Genomic DNA, 13273 nt, shown 5'->3' with positions numbered 1-13273 from the left:
AACCTTCAGCCCGGGACAAGAAGCTCTGGGACCAGGGTCACCCTAGAAAGGTACCCTGTCGAGTAAACTCTGTGATGCCTGTTACTCTGACCTCAGCAGGCTCTGGGGCAGCACATCTTCAATCTTTAGGGTGGCATTCACAGTGATTTCTGGAGTGGCCCTGATGGTATTTTGGGAACCAGTTGCCTGTGGCAGGAACCTAAGTGTGAGGGACCTCTGAGACCAGCAAAGCTGTGAAATGGGATTTTTCAGGTACCTCTGGTGCCTCAGGTTTTGGAGCAGTAGTTTGTTTATTGTGGCCTTCCCTGGGATTTCTGGAGCGGTCTTGACAGGATCTCTGGTCCCATGGCAGCTAAGAAAAGAAACTCTGTGGACATGATGCATCCAAAGACTCTGATGCATCCATGATATGATCTCTGAGAACCGAATGCCAGTGGCCGGGACCACTTTGGCGGTAATGAGTGGAACTTGTGGGCCGGGCTTGACGGGGTGGATGGAGATGGGGCAGCATACCTCACTTTTCTCCTCCTGGGCTCTGATGGATTTTGGTAAAGAGAGAAACGAGTAAAAAAGAGGCAAACCTCCGAAACCTCTTTTTCTGCCTCTTATTATTTGTCTCGTCTCCACTCTCCCCTTGCTCTCTTGCCTGCCTCCCTCACCGACACTCGTAGGCATCTCTTCAGGATGAGGATGGAGCTCCGCCATGTGGTCGGTGGGTGTCAGGGGTGGATGGGGATTGACCATGTGCATATACTCACCTCGTCCCTTCACTTTCTCTTCACGAGATAGTCGCTATCCCATAATAAACACTGTTGTTAACACTGAACTCCTTACTCGCCACAAAGTGAGCAGGTGAGTTTCACGCTTTATATAGTCCTGCGTCACATTCTAAAACTCTTGGAATTCCATCATACGGGCTCATACAGAGCTGAGTGCAGCAGATTCTCACACACATTAAAACAATGTCTAATGATGAATTATGTCAAATATCAAAGCATATATATAATCCATGTCTATTCAAAATACATTTCAGCATATTTTACTTTTTTTTTTCTCAATTGTATCCATTTTATTTATTCTTTGTGCGCTTCATGTTTATTTGTTGTATACATATATTATTATTATTCAAAAAAATACCCTTCTTAAAACTGTTAATGACGCCTGAGTCTATATGACATAATTCTTGCAAAGGTTTTAACTCGGCTTGATTTATTATTATACCACACAACTTTATATTTCATCCAGACTAGATGAAATTAAAGTAACATTCAGGTATAAAACAAGTTAAGCTCTGTCTACAGCATAACGTCTTGATCACAATTTTATAGTTTATTTTTGCAATTATCACTGGCTGACTATAAAGGATTTTCTAGTTTAAATAATATAAAAGAATAACCCTGAATTATAAACAGCACATTTTTGGCAAGTTTGCTGTAATGCACTTCTAAACGCAGAAAATAACTTTACACTTGCGTTATAACATATCTACCATCTTCTATTGTATGGACAGACGTGTAAAGGCGTGTCCACATTTACTGTTGTTAAGTGACTTGACGTGGCCAAAATCCAGTCACATCAACAAGAATCCATGCAATCTGGAATTTCGTTGAATAAGAAAAAAAATTAAAAAATCGCTGTACTGACCAACATAAATCTACTTGGTTGGAAAGTGACTTCTGTGTGAGTCTGCTTCATTCATCACAACACTATTCTCCAAAATTTCGCTAATGTGACCCCACCTTAACTCACTGTTTTGGAAAAAAGCTGTTTACAGCATACAGCATTTACCATTGTTCTGCAGTTCACAATTTCATTCATTCATTGGCGATTAATTTGGATTGCATGAATATTAATAGCATGTTAAATATTTTCATTATTGAAAATATGCATAGCAGAAACATTTGAATGACGAATGACCTTTCATACAAGCACTGGGTCAGTGATTATCAGGAAAAACTACATTTTCCAAATTTATAATAATAGATGGAAACAAAACATGAACACAATAAAATCTTTCTTGTGTAGTTACTCCAGGACGCCACAGTGCTTCAGTGATTTTATCATTTCAGTTTTCCTTCATCAGTCCTTCACAACCAGAACCGTTGCGGTATCAACAGTTTCTGTCTTTTATCCCAGAATGAGACATTATTTATATCCAGTTTCAGACACAGTGTTTCCTTCCAAAGTCAGCTCTTTAGTCTCAGGGGTCGCGCTGTCTGCTGTGCTCTGTGTCTTTGATAAACTCCCATAAATCGCCATGGCCTGAAGGCAGAAGAGAACAATGAGGTATACATGCCAACTAGGGACATGGTTGTTATTATTAGGGAATATTATGTGCCATATATATGAATGAAGCCACACCTGAGTGACCATGCTGCTGATGTCTCCTGTGTTCGAGGACAGTAAGATGGTGTTGGACTCCTTGGCCAGGTTGGAGAAAGCAGAGACGTACTGTTCGGCCACAGTTAAAGATGCTGCAGCGTTTCCATTCTGTACAGATACAGTTATGAAAGGTCAATAAGACAGATGTAAAACAGCCTGAACTTACCATGTTTGTCTCAGGTGTAATATCAGTTTACACACAAGATAGATAGTGTGGTGATGTATAAGTGTGATATGGGTTCTTAAGAAGGCTCTTCATAAGCTGAATCAGATTTACCAGTCGAGTGAGCGCCTCGGAGAGCAGCCGGATAGCTTTAGCCTTTGCCTCAGCTTTAGCCAAAACAGCATTTGCTTCACCTGTACAGGGGGAAAATATAATTAATTTTAACCATTTAATTTAAATATCATTAATAGTCATTTTACTATAATTTATAACAAATTTAATGACTTGTTTGCTATTATTTATCATTATAATAATTATTTATAACTTTATTATAAATAATTTTAACATCCAATAACAAACAATTATTTGTTGTTTATTATTTGTATATTTGTTGAGTATGATTATATTTATATTCATTATTAATAATAATTAAATCTAAAATAACAAATGTTTTTATTGTTATTATTAATAACAATCTTTTTTTTATTATTTTTTTTTATTTTAGCTGAAGTTTTAGTAATTTTGTTATGTGTTTTATGTCATTTTTAAAGGTTATGCCTATATAGTTTTAAGTTTTAGTTAATTTAGTACTTCAACTTATATATACTAAATAAAAATGAGAAATGTTGCCTTGACAGCTTGCTGAAATAAAATGTTTTATTTTTACTTTAATTTTATTAATAATATTACTTTATAAATAACAGTTCATATTTATTTTATTTTAAGTAATGAAAATATTATTGTATGGTTTTATTTTACGTTAAGAATAATAATAACCCTGGTGACATCAGCCAAAAAGGAAATGCAGTTGCATGAATCTTTTACAAGACAGTTTTGACTTTAATACCAACAACAAAATGTTATTCTACTACTAACATTAATCGAAACCCCAGATGTTCAGTAAAAAAACCCACCAGCAGCTCTGTTAATCTGTTCAGCCTTCTCTCCCTCAGACGCCAGAATCTGAGCTTGTTTGCGACCCTCGGCCACATTGATGGCCGCCTCCCTCGTCCCCTCCGACTCCAGAACGGTGGCTCTCTTCTTCCGCTCGGCTTCCACCTGACCGTGATTCATGTTATACGAGTCATATGACTGACAGGTGATCATTTAAGTCTTTTTGGTCTGTAAGATTAAGTTGAAGAGTAAATCGTCACACCTGCATTTGCATAGACTCTTTTACCCGTGGAGGAACGTGAATGTCTTTGATCTCGTATCGAAGACATCGAATCCCCCATTCATCTGAGGCCTGGTTTATAGAGTGGACAATATTGGAATTCAAAGACTCTCTTTCCTGTTGAACGACAAACAATGATCCTTAAGAACACAAATGAATGGTGAATACGATATTGTGTAAATCACTAAGAGATTGTCTGGCATTCATACTCTAAACACTTTGTCCAGGGTGAGTTTTCCCAGCTCTGATCTCATGGTGGTCTGTGCCAGCTGGGTGACGGCGTATTCTGGGTTCTCCACTCCATAACTGGCCTTCAGAGGAGAACAAAAGCCCATTACGAGAAGAAAAGCCGAAAGAAATACTGGCAGAAAGCAGAAAAGTACTTGCCTTAAACGGGTCGAGTATCCTGAGATATAAAACTCCATCTATCTGCAACGTCACATTGTCTACAAGCAAAACAACACGATTTGATTCATTTCAAAAATCCATAAAAGTAGGAGTGGAAAAAGATCACAATGGCTGTATCTTACCGAGGGAAACTGCTGACTGCTCTGGCACATCTATCACTATCTCTTTGAGACTTTGAACATATTTAACTCGGTCCAAGATTGGAATTAAGAAGTTTAGACCCTGCAGGAAACCCAAAAATGTTATTTTGATGCCTGGAAATGATTCAAATACATTGAAGACATTCATAATGATAACTCACTGGTTCCAGGATTCGGTGGAAACGGCCCATCCTCTCCACTACCCAAGCTTCCTGCTGGGGTACGAACAGAACCACGGTGTTCATAGGGAGGCTGGAAGCCCATCGCTGCTGAGCTCGGCTCCCCCATGACGCAGGCACGGTTTGCCACGAATGCTGTACACAGAAGAGACAGAATTAGATCATTTTTTTATAAATTATAATTTATATAATATTTTGTGTAACAATTATTTGTATTATATTTATTTATGAATAAATGTAACAATTAATAAGAGTAATAAAAATGTTTGTTTAAACAAATAAAACAGTTACACATTATACAAAAATACATAGAATTTAACATATATAATTTATTATTTATGAAAATGCATTTAGTCCAGTCTTTGTGGCTAAATGTTGTACAACCCATTCTTTTAGTACTACTAAGTACTATAATTGTTTTTTTTTATTTTTTTTAAATAGGTCTACATCTTTTTTTTATTATGTTTTAGTGTTTAGTTTTATGTTAGTACTTAATCTATTTAATCTAAATGAAAGTGAGTAATGTTGCTTTGGCAACTAACTGAAATAAAATGATTTTTTTTTTTTACTTAAATTTGAATGTAATTCATTTCAATTCTATTTTATTTCAGTTAATATTTATTTTATTTCAAGTAATAAAAGTAAAAAAAAAAAAAAAACTTTTATATGATTTTAGTTTTCGTTAACAAAAACGATAGTTCAGTTCAGAGGTGAGGCAAGTTAATGAATGAATCATTCACAATAAGACTTTTTAACATTTTGGGTCAATTTTGATTTCAGATTTGGCTTTAATGCCCTTAAAGTATTAGTTTCTGGTAGTAGTACCAGACTAGTACTACTTCTTGTACTGAATTTGTTGTTCTGTCAGTCAAGATAAATTCCACTCTCTCTGCAACGGCAAAAAAAAAAAAAAGTCATTCTGACCTCTAACAAACAAGCAATAAATAAATAATTTGACTATTAATTAAATTATCTTTCACGTAAACGTGTGAGCAAAATCATTTATATTCCTTTGATTTCGAAGTGAACTTTAATAATTAAAGTTGACCGCATTCACATTTGTCAAGCAGTGCTGTAGTCCACAGAGCTACACGTGTGTTACCTTTAAAAGGCCGCTCCCCGCCCGACACACCACCGTCCTGAGCATGGTCAGCCTGTATGAAACCAGACGCTAAAGATGCCTGAAACAAATACATTAATTCTTCTCGCGCTTACAGTACAAACATGACCCTCTTACAGCCGCGGAAATCAAGTTACAACATCTCCAGCGTGCGCCAATGACAAACCTCCGGCTCCGAGTCTGCGAGGGAAACAAATGCTTTTATTGTTTGGTTCCGGGAATACATCAACCGCCTGTTACTGAAAGCTGAGTGTGAAATATTGCAAATAAAATGATAGCATTGTTAGAAAAATTATAAGAATTATAACAAGTACTAGGCTTTCAGAAATCCGGTAGTACTGCATCAATTTTTTTTTCTTCATAAGTGAGTAGAAATGATAGTTTGTTGTGATGAATGTGCAGCTTACGTCCAATGTTGTTATTAACTAAAACTATTACAATTCGTTTTCATAATTGAAATGAAGATAAGATAAAATAAAATATGAAGATTTGACAAAAAGTATACAAAAATTACAGTTGTAATTAAAAAAAATTGTACTACTAAAACTAAAACTGATAAATAAAGCTAAATTGAAATATGTATATTAAAAATGACAAAAGCACAAAATTACTAAAACTTGAAAACGATTAACTTGAAAACTGAAAATATAAAAATAAAATCTAATTTGAAATATGAATAAATAAAATAATAGTACACTATATAATTATATAATAGTGTGCAAATGATATTAAAATAACAGTGTGTTCACAGTCACAATGCTCTCCATTCACAATGGAGATTTGCTAGAATAATGCATTATGAATAAAATAATGCAAATTAAAATAAAAACGTTATTTTCCTTTCATAAATTCATATATTTTATTGGCTTGACACCTGGGTCAGATTTGAAAAAGGCTCACAGGTGACTGCAGTTTTATTTATTTATTTGTTTGTTTATTTATTTAGCACAATAGGATGGCAAATAACAGACATTCACTTTATTAGTGTTTGACTTAATTGTACATTTGTACAATTATGTTTACAAAAATAAAACAGAAAATAACAAAAAAAGGTAAACAACTTCAAAAATAAATAAATAAAAAGTGCTGGGGGTAATAAAATAAAATCAGAAAAAGGGTACAATCAGGTATAAAAATATCAAATAAGTTTCTTTGAAATCACACACTTTTAAGTCTATCTATAGGCTATAGACTTTTAGACTATACAGATTTTTCATCCAGAGTCTCTAATACTGTCTATGCACAGCCTTACTCCAGTCAACAAAACCATAAAGTGGGCTTTTTTAATATAGAAATTGCATTTATGAATGTGAAATTTGGTCAAAATATAATTGTTTAAATGCAATCACTTTTTATCCTCTTTAGAATATTCAGTGAAGCCAAAAAGTACATTTTCCCATAAAACTGAGAGAGGTCTTGAGTACTGAATATTTTCATTGATACATTTCTGTGTCTCACACCAAAATATAATTGAACAATGCCAAAATATTTCTCAAAGTTTTCTCAGCACTCATGTTAACAGGTCAGCGTCACACCTGTTGTAGTCATAAACCACACCCATTAGCTCACCCATTGGTCAACAGTTCAGCAAAGCCCGCCCTCTGGCAATTGTGGCGTCATTAAAATCCCTGCAAGCCCCGCCTCTTCTTCTGTGAGTTTCTGCACATACAGGTTGGTCTTGGCGATCTGAATCAGTACGCGCCACCTGTGGGACAGTGCTGAGTTACTCCGTCGAGCATCCGTGCCCTCAGTAGTGCGCTCATGGCGAGGAACTAACTTGTGTCATGTTTGAAATGTCACCGGACAGCTGAGAACTTCGATTATAGTGACAGGATTTAACCAAGAGGAAAAACTTCGGTTGCCATGTCTCTCCTCTGCGTGAGAGGTGCGTGCTGTTTTAAACATGTTTTCTGACTCGCTGTGTGTGTTTGCACCTGTCTGCATGCAATCAGCAGCTGAGAAGTTCAGACGCGAGAGCTATAAACATCTGTTTAACTTACTTTCTCTGCTGTTTTCATGGAATAATATTAACGTTTATTACAGTTAAGTGCTGAAGATGCTGCCAAGTTAAGATGCTGTAATGATCAAACAGGCTGAAATATTATATAATTTGAGGTTTGCTATAGGGATAATATAGTGTGAGGGAAGCAGCTGTTTGGCGTCGTGATGTAATACAGCTTTACAGCCCAAAAGAGACAGTGCCACAATTAATAGGCTATATATATATATTTCTAAAATTATTGTGAGGTTTAAAAAAACAAAAGTAATATTTCTTAATATTATATAAAGTTTTTTAATATGAAAAAAAAAACAATTTGGTGTTGGCGTTATTCAGAACATTACTAAAGACAATTTACTAGCAAATAAGGGAAATAAAGAATGTATTTGATTTATTGCAAAAATGTGTAGCTGAAACTTGGAGTGTGATTTGGTTTAAAAATACTAAATGTATGATAGGAAATCTGCATCATTTTATGCAAAGTTATATAGTGTGTATAGTTATATGTGTGTGTGTGTGTGTGTGTGTGTATACAAATTCTAACATTTCAAATATTGAGTTATGTAAATATTAAACTTGGAGTGTGATTTGGTTTAAAAATACTAAATGTATGATAGGAAATCTGCATCATTATATGCAAAGTTATATAGTGTGTATAGTTATATATATGTGTGTGTGTGTGTGTGTGTGTGTGTGTATACAAATTCTAACATTTAAAATATTGAGTTATGTAAATATGATATATTTATGTAAATTAAATATTGCATATATATGCATGCAAATATATATTATTTTCTTTATATCTTTTAATATATTTAGTTCAATTCTGTAGATTCCTTATGAAATTATTTAATTAGTATTTAAGTAATTATGTACACATTTAATTAATTGGTGTGTGTGTGTGTGTGTGTGTGTGTGTGTGTATATATATATGTATGTGTAAAATTAAAATGTAATTATTTTTATTAACAATTTACAAACACACAAATAAACACTAATTATATAAAGTTCAAATAAAGTAAATACTAATTAAAATAATCTATTTATTGTAACATTAACAGTATCTATTAAATTAAATATTAAAATGTGAACATTATTTTATACACACACACACACTCACACATTTAAAATATTAAAATGTAAATATGATATAATTTTGTTTATATTTTAATAATAATTATTATTTATATATATATTATTTTATGAAGGAAAGCAGATCAAAAGCGTGCGCTCTCATACTCCTTCAGAGATGCACGTATTCCTTTTATCTTTGTATCACTGGCCAGTTGCAGATCAACAGCGCCATAATTTCCTCTTTTTTTTATTTTTTTTTTATCTACGCTCAATCTGCTCCAGTGGCAATGCTTGCTTTGCTGATTGCAGTCTTTGGTGAAAGTGTCTCTGCTTAATGTCCACACAATATATCTTGAAGGCTGAGTGGGGTGAATGTGGGGGTGGGACGGGGTCCGTACACTGACTGCTCATCCATGAAGAGGTGCAGGCTAATGTGATTTAAACAGTGACTGGGCTGTTTGACAAAAGAAGATGCATGAAACCAACTGAATGAGTCCTTAAAAAGAAGCAAGTACATTTTAAAATGGGACTAAATCTTATGTGGAAGAGTTTCAGTTTGAAGGAAGTTTTAAAGGAGTGGCGTGGCGTTTGATTTGATTTAGGTGCCACTGCAGGATTTACTGGCAGCAGACATTCCTTCCTTGTTAAAGGGAAACCATACAAGCCTTTTACTACCCCGTCCCCAACAGCTCCTTTCCTCAGGAACTTGTGTTGGTATACAGTCACTTATTTGAGGTTATGCAAATAAAGCAGAAAGAATCAGTGGAGACGAGCAGATTTGCACAGATACAAACACTTGCTTAAGAAACACATTCACTGAGGACCTCCAAACAAGTCAATTATTCAGAGAGACAAAGGAAATGTTTGTGCAGGAACCGGACTGTGATTAAACTCCTCAGCGTGTCTCACAAGAGCTTTTATTTCTTTGGTTTAAGGTTTAAAAGGTCACAGCTCTTTTCTCATCACACTTGTAGTATCCTCAGATTACACCTTTCACTCGCACGAAATGTGCTTGCAGTTGAAGTTTGGCTTTGTTGGTGGATCATCAGTTAGAATCCTTGTAGAAGTCTTTCTGCAGGTTTTCGATTGCGATGTAGTTTCTTCATTGTCCTTCCTTAAACTTAACTGGAACAGGAGGATTTGAGTATTTGGAAGCACAAACAGAATTTACAATAATGTGACCCTGGACCACAAAACCAGTCATAAGTCGCTGGGGTATATTTGTAGCAATAGCCAAAAATACATTGTATGGGTCAAAATGATCGATTTTTCTTTTATACCAAAAATCATTAGGATATAAAGTAAAGATCATGTTCCATGAAGATATTTTGTAAATTTCCTACTGTAAATATATAAACTTAATTTTTGATTAGTAATATGCATTAAGAACTTCATTTGGACAACTTTAAAGGCGATTTTCTCAATATTTAGATTTTTTTTGCACCCTCAGATTCCAAATTTTCAAATAGTTGTATCTCGGCCAAATATTGTCCTATCCTAACAAACCATACGTCAATGGGAAGCTTATTTATTCAGCTTTCGGATTATGTATAAATCTCAATTTTGACTCTTAAGACTGGTTTTGTGGTCCAGGGTCACATATGTGTCCAGCAGAGAAATATGCTGACGTATGTAATACAACTGCAAACATGAGTGCTGCTGGCATTACAGCAAAAAGAAGAAAAATCTTGAGAAAAAAAAAAGATAATATAATTTATTATCATGAAAGAAAAGTATTATGCAAAAGTCTCTTTTGGCCATTTAAAGCTGCATTTATTTGATCAAAAAATACAGTGAAAACCGTAATGTGAAATTTAAAATGTTTTTTTTTTTTCTGTTTGAATCTAACTTAAAATGTAATTTATTTCTGTGATGCAAAGCTGTATTTTCAGCATCATTACTCCCTTCTTCGGTGTCACATGATCCTTCAGAAATCATTCTAATATTCTGATTTGCTGCTAAAAAAACATTTATTATAATTATCAATTTCAAAAACAGTTGTGCTGCTTTACTGTCACTTTCGATGAATCCAATGTGTCCATGCTGAATAAAAGTATTAATTTATTTAAAAAAATCTTACTGACCTTAAACATTTGAATGATATTCCAAATCGATATATCAGTGTTGTAATGTTACGATACTAAACATACTACAACATACTATTATTACAGCGTATTATTAAAATATTATCACAAGAATATAATGTTTTTTAGTATAACAAATGACATTTTAGTGTGACATTTTATGTGCATTAATATAAAATATATTTAACAGATTTAATATATATTATATATATAGTTATATGTATAAGGGTATGGTAACTTTTTGTATTTATTGAATATTTAATTTATTTGTATTCATTCACACAAGTATACTGTCATTATACTCAAAATGCATTAACTGTAAGTGTAGTTTGTGTATAATGATGTTGCAGGACCTTCGAAATTTAAGGTTTCCAAATTTCAGATTTTTATCAAGTGAAGTGAATGTCTACAGATCTCTCCTTCTCGATGTAGGAAGCAGTGAACACTAGGTAGGGAGCTACTAGGTAGGGATCGTTCCTAGTGCAGGAGGACAGCCTGAACTGAGCACAGGTTGTTGTATGTACATTAAGATCTGTCGTTTAGCTAATGACATAGACATCACCCAAATATCGTCTTCCGTCATGTATTAACTGTGTTTACACTAACCTAAGAAGCATTCTGGCCTTCCTGACTCACCGTCCGCCTCTTTCATCAGGATCACGGTTTTGTTTCTTTATTTACTGCTGTTCAGACAAAAGGCCCATCTCCATGGTGATGCCATGACACACACAAATGAGCGATCTCCACGCACCCACGTAAGACAGACACAAAGAACGGCCCTGTGGGGTCACATGCTCTTACGTTTGTTAGTGCGTCCGGTTCAGTCCGATCTCGAGACACGTTTGTTGTGGCTTTGCAGAATAATTGAATTGGTGCACGTTTGCAGACATTTATCAGATCGGCTTTATTACAGCCATACAGGCTGCTGATCTGCTGTGGTCACTGTTTAATTAAAGAGATAAAAGAGTTATTGAACAGGTGGCTTTGTACACATATGCCATGTGTTGATGGATGTGTGTATTTATGAAGCATGCATGCATGACTGGGTTTTAAGTCTCTACTGCATTCACTTGCTAACTCATTGTGACCGCCTGATGTGGGAATGAAGGTGATGTTAGTGCGTTTGAATCATTTATCGAAAGCAGAGAATGCATTTGGTTATTGTTGTTCAGCAGTTCTGCAGAATTAATTACTTTAGGCACAGAGTGAGTCATATGGTTATATATGTATATATTTTGATGTTTTATTTTATAAATCTTTAACTATTCAATGTCATATGAACAATTAATCCGTAATGATATTGATTAAAGCTTCATTAACCTTAAGTACACAACACAAGTAATTATAGAGCGTATAGTTGAGTAAGTGAGTCTGATTGATTCTCTAACTGGTAAGTGAGTTCGTTCAGTGAAGGATTTGTTAGATTGATTGAAAATGGGACCGTCTGAGTTTTCTGATCCATTCAGTTAAAGGAATGGCTCATAATGAGTTATTTGTTTGTGAATCAGATTACACTGGTTGTGCTGTTTTGTTTGTTTTTGTGTGCAGCTCGTGAGGACATTAGAGTTTTCCTGCCATTATTTTACAGTGAACTGGTTATCACAAATTAAAATTAGATAGCAAGCGAGGTTGCCATCAATGTCACCTAGTAGGTATTGTTTTTATTTTAGACATTAGCCACATAGCTATTTATGCATTGTTTTAGCAAGTTTGCATTTAATTGGTCTCACTTCTCATATGTAACACTCACTTTTCGAGATCCAATCTATACCCATGGTAACCGTTTCTGCCTCACAGAATAAAAAAGGTAGGCTAATTGCAACTTTTTGTCTCACAACTGACTTTTTTTTTCTAGCAATTTTGTTTACATCTTGCTATTCTGACGACTTTTCTCTAAATTCTGTTAACATCTCACAATTGCAATTAATAATTGCAACTTTTTCTCGCAATTCTGACTTTTTTTTTTGCAAGTTTATATATCACAATTCAGAATTGTGAGTTTGTATTTTACTATTCTGAGTTTATATCTCGCAATTCGGAGTATATATCTCCCAACAGCAAGAAAAAAGTTATGAGTTGTGAGATATAGACTCAGAATTGTGAAATATGTTGCAGTAAAGGTGGAAACATCACATTGTGGAAGAAAAACAGGCTTTGAATGTTGTGGCAGATTGACTTTAATAAGAAAAGAGACAGTCCCTGTATTGTCATTTATCATAAAGGGGTCATATCTGTCATGTTTTCTTTGTTTTGAGATCAGGTAAATATAACATAGCAAAACCTTTGCTGTTATCCCCATCCCCAAAACCCAACAGCAAAAAATGCCTGTTTAATTTTAAATGTCAGAAGAAACCTTCCTTGGTAGAAAAAAAACAAACAAACATTTAAAAACTGATGATATGACTCCTTAAATGTAATTGCTGTGCTCCAAAGGTAGAGAGTGAGTGGGGGGATTGTAAATGTAATCCTCTGGCTAGTGTTGTCAAAAGACCCGGTATTTCGGTACCAAGTCGGTACTAAAAAAATGAAAACGTTACGGTACCAGGTTTT

The 13273-nt window shown here is 34.5% G+C and overlaps 2 protein-coding genes across 2 annotated transcripts in view; one reads left to right on the top strand and one right to left on the bottom strand.

Moving 5' to 3' along the window:
- Nucleotides 1–1087: 1087 nt before the first annotated feature.
- Nucleotides 1088–5746, bottom strand: LOC107688641 (stomatin-like protein 2, mitochondrial). The gene is made up of 10 exons (XM_016486357.1): nt 5549–5746; nt 4429–4581; nt 4250–4349; nt 4107–4165; nt 3929–4030; nt 3702–3836; nt 3460–3604; nt 2660–2739; nt 2362–2490; nt 1088–2262 (listed from the first exon to the last, which is right to left on the bottom strand). Exons 1-10 carry the CDS (start codon nt 5591–5593, stop codon nt 2146–2148), a joined length of 1065 nt encoding a protein of 354 aa, XP_016341843.1. The 5' UTR covers nt 5594–5746; the 3' UTR covers nt 1088–2145.
- A 1487-nt stretch (nt 5747–7233) lies between these two features.
- The window catches only part of LOC107688005 (protein unc-13 homolog B-like), a 100877-nt gene continuing 94837 nt past the window's right edge, over nt 7234–13273 (top strand). The window contains exon 1 of the mRNA XM_016485548.1: nt 7234–7451. Coding sequence (XP_016341034.1) covers nt 7430–7451 — 22 coding nt within the window. The 5' untranslated portion in view covers nt 7234–7429. The remainder of the gene's footprint in view (nt 7452–13273) is intronic.

Source organism: Sinocyclocheilus anshuiensis, unplaced genomic scaffold, assembly GCF_001515605.1.
Source record: "Sinocyclocheilus anshuiensis isolate Anshui unplaced genomic scaffold, SAMN03320099.WGS_v1.1 scaffold205, whole genome shotgun sequence".
Taxonomy (NCBI): Eukaryota; Metazoa; Chordata; class Actinopteri; order Cypriniformes; family Cyprinidae; genus Sinocyclocheilus; species Sinocyclocheilus anshuiensis.
This window is presented reverse-complemented; position numbering and strand designations above follow the sequence as displayed.